The sequence below is a fragment of the Ictalurus furcatus genome, chromosome 6 (assembly GCF_023375685.1).
Source record: "Ictalurus furcatus strain D&B chromosome 6, Billie_1.0, whole genome shotgun sequence".
Classification (NCBI taxonomy): domain Eukaryota; kingdom Metazoa; phylum Chordata; class Actinopteri; order Siluriformes; family Ictaluridae; genus Ictalurus; species Ictalurus furcatus.
The window spans coordinates 28,693,650-28,710,857 of record NC_071260.1 but is presented as its reverse complement, the minus strand read 5'-3'; the positions used below and the strand labels follow the sequence as shown (position 1 = coordinate 28,710,857).

At 38.6% G+C, this 17,208-nt stretch overlaps 1 protein-coding gene across 2 annotated transcripts in view; it reads right to left on the bottom strand.

The window, feature by feature from the left end:
* pde9aa (phosphodiesterase 9aa) overlaps positions 1–17,208 on the bottom strand; it is a 41,694-nt gene that overhangs the window by 22,004 nt on the left and 2,482 nt on the right. For both annotated transcript variants that reach the window (XM_053627471.1, XM_053627472.1), the window contains exons 2-6: positions 8,732–8,802; positions 8,531–8,608; positions 6,023–6,066; positions 3,809–3,863; positions 3,374–3,444 (exon numbers count right to left, since the gene is read on the bottom strand). In XM_053627471.1, the coding sequence (XP_053483446.1) occupies positions 3,374–3,444; positions 3,809–3,863; positions 6,023–6,066; positions 8,531–8,608; positions 8,732–8,802 (319 nt within the window). The remainder of the gene's footprint in view (positions 1–3,373; positions 3,445–3,808; positions 3,864–6,022; positions 6,067–8,530; positions 8,609–8,731; positions 8,803–17,208) is intronic.

Here is a 17,208-nt window from a genome sequence, read left to right as displayed (position 1 = left end):
TCCTTGAACATCAGGGACCACCATTTTGTTATTTCGGTCTTCATTTTTCAGTGAAACAGAAATGGGAGTGTGTGTGTCGCACTGCTATGAGTGTATCGGTTACATCAGCTTTACTCTGATTTTTGCACACGGTGCTCACTTACTGAACACTTGAGTGTCTTAGAGATTAAAGCCCATCATTTAATAAACACACAGTAATCAAAGCACTGTGGATAGCTGGTAATATTGGATTGGTGGACTCGACTCAGTTTCTCAACTCAGCACTGACATATACACTGCATGGCCAAAGGTTTGTTGACACCTGACCATCACAGCCATATGTGCTTGTTGAACAACCCATTCCAGATTTAGTCCCTACTTTGTTGTTATATTAACTTCAACTCTTCTGAGAAGGCTTTCCAGTAGCATTTGGAGCATGGCTGGCAGGCTCACTCAGCCACAAGCACATTAATGAGGTCAGGCACTGAAGTTCGGGGAGCAGGCCTCAACATTTCGGTTCATCCCAACGGTGCTCGGTGAGGTTGATGTAAGGGCCACTTGAGTTCTTCACACCAACCTTGGCAAACCATGTCTTCTTAGACATCACTTTATGTTTTGTCATGCTGGAACAGGTTTGGGCCTCTTAGTTCAAGTGAAGAGAAATTGTATTGCTACTAATTTCAAAAGACATCAATCCCAGAATCTTGGGAACACTGGGTGTGAGGTAGGTCTTCACCCTGGATGGGATAAATGTTTACACCTGAAGCAATTTAGCATAACCAATTCACCTACTGGAATGTTTTTGGGAGGTGGGAGGAAACCAGAGAACCGGGATGGAACCCAAGCAAACATGGGGAAAACATGCACAGATACTTCACGCACAGTAATCCAAGCTCAGGATTAAACCTGAGACCCTGGAGCTGTGATAATGCTACTAGAAACCTGAACAAACAAATTTTGCACACACCTTATTTAGGTGTGTAATTGCAAATGTACTTTGTTTAATGTCTGCTCCGTGTTAATATTTTTACTGGACATTGTGTCCAACAATTTTTGAGTTTATGAGACACTTTAAATTTTTAACGGTCAAAAAACCGGTATTTACCGGCTAACGGAAACTCTGCAGTGAACATTTCTCAATTCACGTAGATCCGTTTCTTACTTGGATTTTCTAATTCTGGAGATTTTAATTTGAGTCCATTTCTTGAAGTTCAACCAAAAATATTAATACAGAAGGTTCAAACGTTTGATGGGAAGTATATATAATGCAGTACCTTTAGCTAAGCTCATCTTGTCTTTCTTCTACTTGCTGCAGGTGATATAAGCAGTCATTTTTCTTTTTCTTTATTGTATTCCAATGTTGATTATGTTCAAACCAGCACAGAATTATTCACACTTCCTATTTAGCATAGTGTCATTTATGGCAATTACAACACCTTAATCACACATCAGTAAACCTTATTCAAATTAATCTTCCGCCTTAAATTTTCTAGGTTTACGTGACTATTTTACAAGCCAATCAGTCAAACCCTCTAGTAAATCAACATGAATCGATATTGTGAACCCATATAAACTCTTTTTAAAGTGCAATATAACAGTTTCAATCTAGGTGGCACTATAAGGATAACTCATAATTGTCATATTACTGTAATCAGGAGTGACCCATTATTAGCCATGCACAAGCTGAAGCTGATCAAACCAAACATCAACCTATGTCCACTTCCGGGTTTGGCATGGTGTCTCATGCAAATCAATTTGCAGCCATTATGTTCTCATTTGAGATATCCACTATTCCTTGGCAATTTATAATCACATATATCTGAAGTTTATTCCAACCAACTTTAAAGGAAATCCAGTAAAATCTCTAGGAGGAGTATGAAAGCATTTCTGAAAAATATGGAAAAATGCACGAATTCCAAAATTGGGCGACTTTCTGTTGGGCGGAGTCAAAACAAAGTTAAAAATTTGTACAATGATGGCATTCATGCTCATGCGAAATTTCATGACTGTCAAACCAACTGTCTCCTTACCATTTAAAGACTTGAATCTGATTTAGTGTTGTGTGTCAAGCAAATCTATTTCCCACCATTACATCCTCATTTAAGATATCCACTATTCCTTTGCAATTTATAATCACATATGTCTGGAGTTTATAATAATTAAATTTCAAGTAAATCCGATTATCTTTGTAGAAGGAGTACGAAAGAGTTTCTTAAAATTATATGAAGAAACATGAAACTTTCAAAATGGCTGACTTCCTGTTGGGTGGAGCTAATACAAGCCAATGGGAAATATGTCTGACATGATGTGGACAACGTCTCCACCACAATTCATAAATATCAGACAAACTATGTGGCAACCACAAAATTAAAATAATTCAGAAATGTTAGGGGGCGCTATGAAGCTAACTGTCCAAAGCCTAAAAGAAATGACCAAAGAATTATGAAATGTGGGCAAAGTGTGATGAGTATGGCAAATTTCCCTGACTGTTCGTGCAGTACAAGGGTGTCAAATTTGCGTTCAAATACTAGGTGGCGCTATGGAGCTCAGGAGGCACTACATTAAACTGCAATATCAAGTGAAAAGTTAACAGAAATAGAAATGTAAAGTTTCATGCCAATTTTCGGCCACTGAAAAGTTTCATGTTTCCAATTTTCAGCCCCTGAAAGCCTCTCAAAACACAGTGGGAATGTTTGAAATCTCCACATTCCAGCCAGCATAACCGACTTCCTGTTGGGCGGGGTCAGATACAACCAAGTGAACCTTGTCTGTACATGATGAGTGCAACGACCATACCAAATCTTGTGCTTCTCTGAGAAAATCCATCAAGTTCCATTCCGGCGTTCGGGGGCGCTATGGAGCCGCTAAACCACGGCCAAGCCTATTTACTACATCATATTTTAATTTTCACCAGGTATGATCCGTATGACGAATTTCATTCATTTTTAAGCATCACAAATGCCTCAAAAATGAGTGAAATCTGTAAATAAAATAATAATAATAAACACACCGAAAACAATAGGGCTTTGCACCTTCGCCTCCGGTGCTCAGGCCCTAATAATAAACGGAGCAGATCCAACAGGACCTCACACCATAGGTGCTCGGGCCCTAAATACTATTAATTGTGCTTCCACAGTGTGCAGTGTTGTTCTTTTATTCATCAGAGCAAAGGGTGGGTTTTTACTGTCATTCCTATATAGCTTGTATACATTGGAACGAAATTTCCATAGTTCAACACATAACAGTACACAAGGCTACATAAAGTACAAATACACAAAAGTGTGAGAGGAGTGCAGAACAAGAAATACACAGAACAATAAGATTGTTCTGTGAATTACTACATCGATCGCAATATGATCGTTAAATATGATAACAATCAAACATTATGACTTACATTCCACTCTTTTCTCCAACATGGCCAAGCGGTTCGTCACTTCAGACTTCAGCTCATTTATCTTAAAAGCCCTGAATAAAAAAAGTTAACAAAGACACAGAGATGTGAGGTAGAACCAACCCGTTAAAATCCATGCAAGGCAACACATAAAACAGCACGCAACAGCAGTAGAGCCGTAACGATAATAAACTTTAAAAAAAATACATGTGGAAGGCAGAATGATAAAACATACTTAATTGGATTAAATGTAATTTATGAGAGGGAAAAGATTCAAAGAGGGAAAATTCCTCAGCTGAAACAGACTATTTCCTGATTGATATGAAGAGGATAGATAGTAAGCTCTATAGTGCACCGAGCATGCAGGCGCAATGCACTGTTAAATATTAGCAGTGAGAAAGCACAGGGAATCGAGAGAGAGAACAAGAGAGTAAGTACCTGGAGAACTGCTCCGCTACCTGAGTCAATACATTCTGAAAAAGTTCTTCTTTATCTACAAAAGGACACAACAGCAAACACAGTCACCTGCTGTCAGAAAAACACACAACGTGGCCCGTCCGGAGCAGACAAGGCATTATAGTTCCTCGTCAGAAAGCATCAGAGTGTGTACGACGCCATCGGGGCAAACATGAAGCATTACGCAGGCAGAGGAGATGGAGAGTTAATGGAAGCGGCATGTAACCAGGCAGGAAAAAGGCGAAGGGACAGGAGGACAGACAGACACTTTCTCTTCTACCTCACCTTATCATGTACTACAGATAATCTCTCCTGGGTGTTAAATGGTGGCTCACAAGTTCAGTTCCCACACACACACACACACACACACACACACACACACACAAAGAATACACATCAAGACACATACACAAAAATCTCATTTCTGATTGGCCATAGAGACACAGTGGACAAAGTTCACTTGTGTGGACCAATAAAACACAGAAAGAGACGGACGCAGGTGATGGGTAAACTTTTCCTATTGGTTGCTTTCCGGTGTACAATGTGTTTCTTCTCTATAGATAAAGAAAACGTTAGGTTAAGGGTCACACAGTCCCTCAAGAATCATTCACTCAAACATAACTGAAATATTGTGGATTGTCTACACTGAAACCAAGCATTAGGTTCATATGCAGTGAGACATAATGTTTTACATGAAACCTGTTTAAGCACACTAAGAAGAGCACATACGGGTAAGAGATCTCTGAAAATTCCTGCTTCCATTAAGTCTCTGTGTGTTTCCATGATGATATGAGTACATGATATGAGGTTTAGATTTAATGAGGTTTAGAGGTAAGGTTAATGCCGTTCATGTTCGTGAGGTCAGGCTTAGTGTTAATGAGGTTCCAATGAGGATTAGTGAGGCTAGGGTTAGTGAGATTAGCGTTAAGGTTATCGAGGTTAGTTCTATGGTTAGGCATAGCTCAATTCAACTACAATAATTCACAAGTCAACAGAAATACCACACAAAGACAGTAATACAAGCATGTGTGTGTGTGTGTGTGTGTGTGTGCGCACACTGTGTAAATGTTATTAATGTCAGACATTTTTCAGAATTGGTTTAAAGTTCTACGTAAATGTACCAGTGATAAGCGCCAGATCAAATAAACGTGCAGCCCATAACCACTCGGTAGGAAAGTTTTTACAGGATAATAAACACCCTTCCTCTTCTGATTGCACGCACATCTATAAGTTTGTAAAGATTTAGGACTACAAAACCAACTTTTGCAGCATGAGAGCCCTTATAGATTACTAATATAAACTGAATATAAATATCAAGTATATTAGGCGAATATATGTACCACCACAATTTATTCATTGTACTTATTTGAGTTACTTTAATTCCTGAACTTTCTGTCAGTCCATCTCAAGTGGTCCAATGATTGTAAAGTTGGTTGCTGGAGCTTTTATCGTTTTCATAATATGGTTTGAGTGATTACCTCTGTGTGCTGTATTGGCATTGCAAAACTTTTATTTTATTTGGTTTTATTTGGTTTAACTATGACGGCCAGCTATGTGTCGTGGCACACAACAAATTTTGGTTCTATAGCTGTTTATGGAAACCTCAATATTTTGGGTCAGGATGGTCCTAGCTCCTTGGAACAGATTCTTGCTCCTTAGACTTAGAACTTAAGTTCAAATGTAATGCTCAAGATTGCTCACAGTTCCACTTTTAGGGTCAGTTTATAATGGAAAGGGTTCGAGTCTCAGTCTAAATTTTAGGGGGTACCTAGGTAAGTATAGTGTGCATGCAGAACATTTTAGGTTTGAGACTTTTCCTCTTTATTTATTTGTTTTGTAATGGGGGCGAGAAGGTGCCGTTTTTTTTAAAAATTCCCCTCAATTTCAGGTTGAATATCTCTTGTGGGTGATCAGATACAAACCTTACATTTTCACAGAATTAAGTCCTCTATAGTGGCATTCTGCTGTAAAAATTTGAGTTTGAGATTCTCCTGGTTACAAAGTTAGGGCTAGTAGAAATCTGGGGAAAAGCCTACTTCATTTATGCGTTTTGGTGCCAGTTGGTGTGTTTGTGAACGTGTGTTGTATGGTGGTGCATTTTACAAAGACTGATATACTCTAACAATCAGGCGTGTGTGTGTGTGTGTGTGTGTGTGTGTGTGTAGACATATAGAAATACATTAGTATAAAACTCACCAGCCAGCTGCCCTCCAGTGAGGGGAACCACCTTGTATGGCGACCTTTTAAAAAAAACAAAAACAAGGGGAAACACAATGTGGTTACAAAGCAACTGGTGTCACGCCAAAAGACGCCCCCTCTCTGTGAGCCTCTAATTTGCAAGTGCTCTTATTATCTGCAGTATGACTGCCCTGATTGGCTTCTGTCTCAGCCCTAGGTAGTGATTAGTGTTGATTGCATCTACTGTTGCTGTCGGCCTCAGGGACACTCTCTTGATGATTCATGGCTGTTACATGTGGATGAGCCCCTTCCTCATTCCTTTATGTGGATGACTGACTGATAATATCTGTTATGTAAACAGAGTCTTTTTGAACATGACCTTCAGATTGGATGAAAATCTCATGAGAAGGAGTTGTTTATGAGCACAATATGTTCTAAAGGCATGCATTTGGACATGTTTCATACAGGTTATGAGTAATCGAAGGTATTTGTGTGTGTGTGTGTGTGTGTGTGTGTGTGTGTTGGAGAATTATAGCTGTATCTATGAACTATCACACACAATCTAGACAGGTCTCTCCTGGAAGCAGTAAATAATTCAATTTTATTTGCATAGCGCGTTTAACAATGGACGTTGTCTCAAAGCAGCTTTACAGAAATATATAAACACAGGATAGAGATTTTAAGTGTGTGAATTTATCCCTATCGGGCGAGCCGGTGGCGACGGTGGCGAGGAAAAACTCCCTAAGATGATATGAGGAAGAAACCTTGAGAGGAACCAGACTCAGAAGGGAACCCGTCCTCATCTGGGTAACAACGGATAGTGTGAAAGTAAAGAGTGTGAAAGCAAAAGTAAATAATTGTGCTGTAAAGGACGGTTCTTTAAAACTTCCCCAAACTCATTCAGCTTCTAGAAGAGTCCTCAAGTGCGTCCTTGCCTTTCATCTGTTGTTAAATAACATGTTAAATGAATTAAGGGCAATTTGAATTAGAAATCCCATAGTAAAGAACATTCTGTGTATTTGATAAGTCTAGGCTAGAAACTCAAAACCCATCACGTTTAACCCTGTGACTCGCGTAACGGAAAAATGCAGCAAGTGTCAGAAAAGAAACCTTGTAAAAAATGAGATTGTTGCGTTAGATGTGTTCACGCATTTTGAAATGGTTAAATGCACGATTCAGTATCGAAAATCAGAACAAAAAAATGGCACCCCAATCATGGAATCCTCCCTATGGACTTAAAGACACGCCCCTGTATACCACTCAAAGACACACGTTCTTCAGACTATTCTCTTTTATTTTACTAGACCTTATCTTTTCTTCTGTCTAGCCTGATGTTTCATATAGTTGGTCTGTGAGAGATGCAGCTAGATGTTAATGCGTTTATTTGCAGGAACATTAACACAAGCAGTTCTATAATGTTACTTTTGCCTGAGAGGGAATGTAATTGATGGTCTAGGAACACGGGGAAAAAATTCCTAGGACAATATTTTGTTTACAAAGCGTTGCATGAATGTTATTTCTGTAACATAAGCCTAAGTCTCTGAACAGACAGGGTAAAGCTGGTTTAACTCTAACGAGTCTTTTTTTATTGGTCACATATACATTACAGCACAGTGAAATTCTTTTCTTCGCATGCCCCAGCATGTCAGGAAGTTGGGGTCAGCCATGATACAGCGCCCCCTGGAGCAGAGAGGGTTAAGGGCCTTGCTCAAGGGCCCAACAGTGGTAGCTTGGCAGTGCTGGGGCTTGAACCCCTGAACTTCTGATCAGTACCCCAGCGCTTTAACCACCAAGCCACCACTCGCCCCCAACTCTGTGCGATTTCAGCATTTTATTTTTTACGATTATTACGTGTCACACTGTACGAGATGATCCCAATAAGAATCGTACGATAACGTGTTCTTCATGTCAGATTAAATGATGAAGATAGTTACTACGTTCTGCCATTCTGGGTGCACAGTGACACTCCACAGGTTTGTATCTCTTCAAAATGGAAAGCATAAAAATTGTTTCACACTGTCATAATAGTACAACAAGGAACTCGATGAAAAGAGTTTTTGCATTCTAGTTACCTACACACCTAGAAGCTGTAACTCATCCTCTATTTATTTCCATGTCGTGTCCTGTCGTGATATAACTGTGATAAGACATTATAGAGGCATCCTCTGCTGCCATAATTCAACAAACTGCTCTTCTTTTAAATCCAATATCCTTTGTTAACGTTTCGCCATTGCCGCCGTTGTGTTTGTAGACGGCTCGTGTTTTGTGTAATCATATGCCGTTCTCCTATTGGTAGATTTTAGATGAATGTCGTTACATCTTTATGATGTAAGATGGTGTCTGTGACCGCAATATTCAAGCCAAATACCGGACACTGTAAACCCGGCTTTAAAGACGTCTTCTGGCTTCAGGGTGTCTTTTTTTTTTTCATTTGAAGTACACGATACTTCACTGGTTTACTACACAGCTATACTGGATTAAGTATGGGAATGCAGCGTAAGAGTGAGAGGGGTCGGGAGTGATTACCTCTCCAAGTTGCTTGGCATGGTGGGGTCGATGGAGACCATAGCTCCAGTTGAGTCCAGGAGGGAAATGGATGTATTCCTGTCAAAAGCAGATGCACACGCTAAATATAGGCACACTTCAACTAAAAAGGTTAGACAAGCACACACAAACACACACACACACACACAAATTGTCACACACACACACATACACACACGTTACCTGGGCAACCCCATGGCTGTGCAAAAGAGGTCCTTGATATCACAGGGACTACAGAACCGGCTGAAAACCACCTATTAGAAGCAAAAAGAGTTTGGGCAAACCAATCCAATTTTCAACAACTTAGTTCTTCACAAATAAAACCACTTCTCCCTAAGCCATCGCATCATTCTAGAAAAATGTCCCATTACGTCACCGCTTTTATTAAGAACCTTCCGGAAAAGATCTAAAGCTTATACAACACAGCCTTGAAGCTGAAATCAGCAAGAAGGCATCAGGTTCAATGTTTTCAAGGTTTTTTTTTTTTGTAACGCACACACAAAAGCAGGTTCCACCGTACAAGGAAATTCTACGTAATGTCTCCATCCTGCACTTCATTAAATGACTTTGGATAAATAATGGCAAACCCGGACCTTACGAAGGTTTCTAACACACCAGATAAACCCATGAAAGCCTGAGTGGAATCAGGTAAGTTAAATGAAGCGAACCATGACATGCTTTTAAGCGGAATGTAGATTATACAGACACTGAAATAAACATGTTAAATGACACATAGATATCAGTTGTGCTGTGTGTGAGTTATAACCATCCACAAATAAGCATCTGGAACAATCATGAGGATGTTATAAGCCTACTAGTAATCCCAAGAAGGTACACATCATGTTCTTTTATCCGTATTCATGAAAAATGCAACATCTGATACCATGTGACATTATAGAATGTGGCATAACATGTGCCAAGTGTGTGCTGTCACACAAATGAACAGATGACATGAAACAATAACAATCTGGATGTATTTATTGATTTTCAAACAATGCTAGATGAGTGCCTATAACAGCGCTTAGCCAGTGACCATCAGTGATTTTGATGCAATGAAGACAATGATATATACTTTATTTACAGATATACAGAAGCTCTTTTACAAAAACGAACCAAAATCCACTCTTCTACACTGTAACCCTACTCCGTTCAAGGTAAATAATGTAGCCAGCTAATGCACTTCATTCAGAGTTAAACGCACCAATGTTATAAAGAACGAACCGAGTGACCTAAGTGCATGAGCATGCATGTGTGTGTTTTTCATGGCCACTGTTTACAATGTACCATTGTGTACCGCAATGCTTAATACTATGTAGGATATTCATTTTGCATATGTATCATTATCAATATCAGTAATACAATATGAGTATTGGTATTGATGAGGAACAAAAAAACTGTACTCTGGGGGAAAAAATGGCATTGATGCACCGCTAGGCCCAAGAATTAGTATCAGTTCAGCCATTAAACTGTAGATTAATGTACCAAAGAACATTAGGAATGCTTAATAACTAGATGCTTTTACAGCCCCAATTCCAAAAAAGCTGTGTGAAAGGTCAATAAAAAATAAAAACAGAACGCAATGATTTGCAATTATCATCAACCCATATGTTATTCACAACCGAACATAGAAAACATAGCAAATGTTTAAACTGAGGAAATGTACCATTGTAAGGAAAAAATAAGTTAATTTTGAATTTGATGGCCGCAACTCGTCTCAAAAAAGTTGGGACGGGGCAACAAAGGCTGGAAAAGTAAGTGTTACTGAAAAGAAACAGCTGGAGGAACATTTCACAACTAATTAGGTTAATTAGCAGCAGGTCAGTAACATGATTGAGTATAAAAAGAGTATCTTAGAGAGGCAGAGTCTCAGAAATATAGATGCGATGAAATACGGATGGAAGCATGTATTGCTCTAAAACCTATATATATATCTTGCACCATTGATGACGTCTTTCCAGACGTGCAAGCTGCCCATTCCATAGACACTAATGCACCCCCATACCATCAGAGATGCAGGCTTTTGAACTGAGTGCTGATAAAAATGATAAGGATGGTCCCTCCTCTTTAGTCCTCTTTAGTTTAGAGGACGCAGCGTCCGTGGTTTCCAAAAAGAATTTCACATTTCGATTCGTCTGACCACAGAACAGTTTTCCACTTTGCCTCGGTCCATTTTAAATGACCTTTGGCCCAGAGAAGACGGCGGCGTTTCTGGATCATGTTCACATATGGATTCTTCTTTGCAGGATTGAGCTTTAACCAGAATTTGTGTATGGCAAAGCGAACTGTGTTCACAGATAATGAGTTCTGGAAGTGTTTCTGAACCCATGCAGTGATTTCCATTACAGAATCATGTCTGTTTTTAATGCAGTGCCGCCTGAGGGCCCGAAGATCACGGGCATGCAGTATTGATTTTAACCCTTGTCCCTTGCACACAGAGATTTCTCGATTCTCGGAATCTTTTGACGATATTATGTACTGTAGATGACGAGATATTCATAGTCTTCGCAATTTTACATTGAGGAACATTATTCTGAAATTGTTCCACAAATTGTCGATGCAGTTTTTCGCAGATTGGTGAACCTCTGCTCATCTTTACTTCTGAGAGACTCTGCCTCTCTAAGACACTCTTTTTATACCCAATCATGTTACTGATCTGTTGCCAATTAACCTCCAGCTGTTTCTTTTTAGTAACACTTACTTTTCCAGCCTTTTGTTGTCACCGTCCCAACTTTCTTGAGACTTGTTGCAGCCATCAAATGTACAATTACCTTATTTTTTCCTTAAAATGGTACGTTTACTCAGTTTAAACGTTTGCAAATCCTTGCATTCTGTTTTTATGTACATTTTACACAGCGTCTCAACATTTTTGGAATTGAGGTTGTAAACCCAGATTAAAACCACACTTTTTATACTCACCTGCCTATTCTACCTTGTTCATTTTTGTGCTTGAAAACTAGGAAGAACTAAAAAGCTGAGTGTGTCCTGAGACAAAGGACAGAATGTAATATATCACCAATATATTAAAATATATTAAAATATGCAAAATATAAGATATACACAGGCAAACTCCGACATAGACTTGGACCTTACAGGGTTAAAATGACAACGTCATGGCTAGGCATCCCAGAGGACACGGTTGGCCATCTGTCATAATTGATTTCCACTGAGAAGGACGGATATCAGAGTCTCTATAATCAAACCCAGTTCGTTTGTAGAAAGCTCGTGTTTTCTGCACTCAAGACTCAAAACAGTAATAAAAAGTATAGACTGGTGCTATATATATTTAGGATAATTTAATGCAAAGTTACTGTTGCTAGGCAGCATGTACAGTATAACCTATCAGGAAACATCACATTAATATTTAAAGCAGTGTCTGGGCATTTTTAGGAAATGGTTTACTCAATACAAGAAAAAAATAATCATTTACAGCAGGGAGTAGGGGTGGACAAGTGTCTGGTTAGCCTTAGTCAAATGGTATAAAGTCAATTATGTTGAAAAAAAAAAACACCAAAAAAAAACCCCTTACATTTAAACATTTTATTTTATGACTTTTTATTTTCTAGGTGTGCAGTGAGCAGACTCAATTTCCATGAAATGAAGAAATGCTAACATGAATGCTCACAATAAAATTGAACATTGATCTAAACAGCAAATAAAATGTTCATTATTTGTGTGACACACAACACAAGTCTTAAATTATAATCGGACACACGGTATCTTTTAAATCCTTCATGCTGGATTCCAAATGAGAGATCTGAATTGATCTCTTCTCTTCTGATTCACACTCAAAGCTGAGTGCTCTCAACCAATGAGCTATCGGTCATTTTTATACCGCGCCCTGAGACCCAATCAGATTGAAGCGTATGCATTTGATGGCACAGACTGGCACGACAAAGCAACAAAAGCAGGTGCCAAACATAAGTAGCACTGCGACTGACAAAGAGAGAGAGAGAGTAAGACAAGGAGACAAGCGCTGAGAGCGAGTGAATGACAGGTTTACATAAGCGACTGTTAATCAATAAGGAAGATCAATACAGAGCATTAAACCTCAGAAGAATTATAGGCATGTGCTTTATTTTATTGTTCCTCTCTCTCTCTCTCTCTCTCTCTTCCTACACCTTGAACACAATCAATGAATTTGTGAGCTTCATGAAACCTGTCAGGCAGTAAAATAATAATAACAATAAAACGGTGACATGAATTAGAATTGAACCAAAAATTTTTTCCAAGAATAATCCAGACAGCAGATTGTATAGAAAGACGATACTCATTTGTGACCCCTATTTGCAATTAAACATCATTAAAAATTAAGGTTTTCATTTGACTGAGCCACGTAATAAATCGAAAGAGCCACTGAGAAGAGATGCTTCGTGACATGATGCTTTTCTGACAAGGGCTGAAAAATACCATATCGCGATACGGACAGTCTTTTCTCCAATAAATAATATGTATCAATAAGCTATTTGTTACTGTAAGTAACAATGGAATCGGTAAGTGTTATAAAAAAATACCCACAATATTGCAAAATTGATCATATTTGTTAATAAAATCATAATACCTAGCCCTAATTCAGCTCGTTTGTGGGCTTAACAGCAATCTCCACTGACGAGAGAGAGAGAGAGAGAGAGAGAGAGAGAGAGAGAGCTACCATGGATCCCACTATCAGAGGGAGGGAGTGTATATGAGTGTGTGGTGTGTATGTTTGTGTGAGTGTCAGGACGGAGAGCTCTTGACGCAGCAGGTGGGTTAGACAGAATGAACTGCAGTGATTGACAGTTGACAGCGCACAGCACAGCTCCAGCTCCTACAGTTCAAAAATCACACAAACTAAACAGACATTTCTAAACAGGAAAAGTACATGTTCAAGATCCGCACACATACATCAGCTCATCTGAAATCTCAAAACAGTCTCAAACTACAAATACAGACTCTCAACCACAGCTTATAGGAGTACTCCAGCATGATGTAACCGAAACTCTGTTTACTCTGTCTGTAACACACGTGTGATTACCACGGTCAAGCATTTCAACACGTTTCCCTGCACTGAAAAACAAACAGAAAACCTGCTTATTGAAATGCTCGATTATTATTGAAGTCTAAGGGCGGTTGTGAATTCTCTTAGTAAATATTCTAAATATGTGACTATATATAATATCATATATTTAGAACTGCCGTTCAAGTATTGCATAGGTCTTAGGATGCGATGAAGCTAAAAATTGAAAAGTAATTCAGTAATATAGACATTTACATTTTCCCAGAGGTTTTATTGTATCCACGCATCATAAGACCAACACGACTTACATAACTACAAGTTCTTCCACCTGAAGATTAAATTCATGTTCTATAAAAATGCATTTCAGTGATATAAAATGATGTATTTATTAACACCACAACTACTGCCCGTAGACTTCCGCTATATTTTGCGTAAAAAGGTTTTTCTCAGTGTAATGTAATGTATCAGAATTCCTGTTTGTGATAACTGTATATGCTACAGATGGGGCAGAAAGAGATTTTGGTAATATACCACCCACCACTCCGCCCATAATGAAAAAATAAGCATCAGTTAATCAGTCCAGCGTCCTGGACTTACTGCTCATAGACATTCAAACACCAAAAGTTTTCACTTCTGCTTTGTAGTGAATCTGCTCTAGAGGTTCGATTAATAGTGAATCTATGAGAGAAGAGCGTTTGAGATGTAAACCACACGGGCTTTGATAGCGGCAGTATCTGTGTTATCACGTCGCACTCACGCGTAAACGATGTACAGGTGTGTCAGCTTGAGAGTGTGTGCACCTGTGTATGAGTGTGTGAGAGTTCTGAGTCCTATTGTCTTTCAATCAGCCGAGCACATTTCTATGCTGATTGCTTTGCCCTATTTGGAGCAAAGCCGAGTTGCACATGGAGGCACATTTAACTACAGAGACATACAGTACAGGAAGAACCAAATAAAGTAATGGAATATTCTAGCATTTTGAAAAACCTAATGTGTAAGCTATCTAACTTATCTGTATTGTAGCGAAACAAATATCTTATGATGATCCGATGATTTTAGCGGATATTATAAGTGCTGTATGATGCCTTATATAGCTATATTGCGACATCACACACAGGAGATCACTTTCCACGAAGTTTCAGTTCATAACGTTATTTATACAACACTGCTGGTAACAACTTACACAGGGGTACAGTGTAAAACCTTGTTATTTAAAATTATTGAAGGAGTCTCCAGTGTCAGTGCATCGTAACAGTCAGAGGTAAAGCTGTAAATTTGAACTGCAAAGTCTTCAGGACAGAGGACTTTCGGCAAGCTTCTCAATAACACGACAAGCTGCATTTTTTCCCTCTCATTAACTTCAAGAGAGAAATAAACAACTGTTTATAGCTGTTAATATTCAGTTCAATTTAGTTTTATTTGCATAGCACTTTTAACAATGGACATTGTCCCAAAGCAGCTTTACAGAAATATATAACTTCAGGATATAGATTTTAAACGTATGAATTTATCCCTAATGAGGAAGCCAGAGGCGACCGTGGCCTTGAGAAACCTCGAGAGGATCCAGACTTAAAAGGGAACCCGTCCTCATCTGGGTGATACCGGATAGTACGATTATAAAGAAATCCCTTCTAAAACTGCGTGCTACGTGGTTAAAGAGTGCAGTTGTGTAAGCAGTAAATTCATTACAGTTTTTATAGGAAGTCTGTTTTGTTGAACTTATCCACTCTTCACTGATGGAGACTTGAGTGCAAAACTGTGCGTGGCAATTGTAATCCTAAACCATCACAGCATAACTGTTCATATGAATTGAGGTCCAAAGCCATCTTTATGGTTTTTAAAACGGTACCATCCTCAGTAATCTCAACGATCTTTGGGCTGCGTCTTGTGGGAATATAAGTGATATCAGGAACTAACTTGGTTCTCAGACGTTCCACGTCATTAAATGTAACTGTAAATGGATAATAACTATGTGTCATTCTTTAATTAAAAATAAATTGCAGTTCAAAGGTAATAAAATGCTAGATGTTATTGGAAACAGTAAGTCTGCTTTATGTTGCGTCATATCACTTCATCATTGATTATTTTCCTACAACAGTATGACCCATAGTGGTTTATTCCTCACATCCTGACACACATCCCGAGTCAACACTGGAATGGTTAGAGCAGGAGAGTAGATACACTCCAGGACCAGGGCTGGGAATAACTGATTGACCAAATACTAACCAAGTGGGAAATGTTTAAGGACTTATTTTAGCCAAGGTATTACCTTGGATTTTGTTAATTCATTGAAAATTAACCGTAAGTTTTGTTGGTCAGCTGTATTGAATTTTTTTTTTTTTTTTTTTTTTTAGGAAATCCAAAACATTTCAAGTGTACATGGATCTCTTATAACAACAAATGCACAAATGATATTATTTCATCACCCGTCTAACCAGTTTTAACGGATGGGCTTGTAATCACAATTATATAAAGTATTCGTGAGTAACACAGTATTCTGAATTTGTTTAAAAGGTTACTTTAGTATTAAAGATGCCATGAATTCTTTGGGGGTGGGGGGTGGGGGTGGGGGGAAGGGTGGAGCAGGTGGTCAGTGAGCTCCAGAGTGAAAACAAGGACAGTGGAAAATGCAAATCGCTGAGCTGTGTATAATTCGACTCCTTATCATTTTCACGGAGAAACAAACATACAGCGCGCAGACTATTGATGCCCAGAGGGGGAACCGAACCATTTGGTTACGTCCTATTTTTCTATTCGTATAGATTCCGATGAAAGAAATATGAAGATTTGAATAAAGTAGAAATGACCTGATAAGGCCTAGAAAACATGTAACAAATACGTTAAATTAATATGAACCATACAATACTCTGGTATCAATTCCCACCCCCAGACTAGAAGAATGGTTGAGTCCAGGAGATTGCAGTCACTAAATGAGAAAGCATTACCTCATTTCCGTATATCTAAGTGGCCGTAATACAGAGTGCCCTGTTTGCTTGTGTGTGAGATGACAGAGAGATGAAATTAAATGGACACAATATACATAAAGTGTCTTTCTTTCAGCTGTTTTTAGAGGTGCATTGGATACTTAGAGCTCCTCTTGTGTATTTTAATCACTCACTCAGTGAACTGTAGGAGGAATTGTAGGTGGCAGCAATGACAAACTTAAAAAAAAAAAATTCTTTGGTAGATCCTACCCAATTCATTTACATAAATATTACTGCGTGTCAGATGGAATCCAGAGCACACAAGGATGTAATTTTCATTTGATTCGAGAATCGTTTAGACTCATTATGCTCACAGTGCACAAAAGAAATGTTCTACATGAAAGCAGTAATGGAAAAAAAAAAACTCTACAAAACAAACTCAATAATGCTGTCCTAATCCTGATAATAACCCAATTCAACAGTGTTCATAAAGCTCTAATTGTCTCTGATGTCTAACCACCAGCCATAAACCGAAACTTTACGAGATGACTGGGAGTATTAAAAAGCAGAGATCAGTAAAGAATGACTCGATTTACCGTACAGACTAAAGTAGGTTTTCTATATAACCTTATATAGACACAGCAGAAAAGGATATTTCCAACCTACAGTACATACATACGGTATACAGGAGACGATGTTACATGTCAAATCTGAATAATAAAGCTGATTATACTCCATTCATC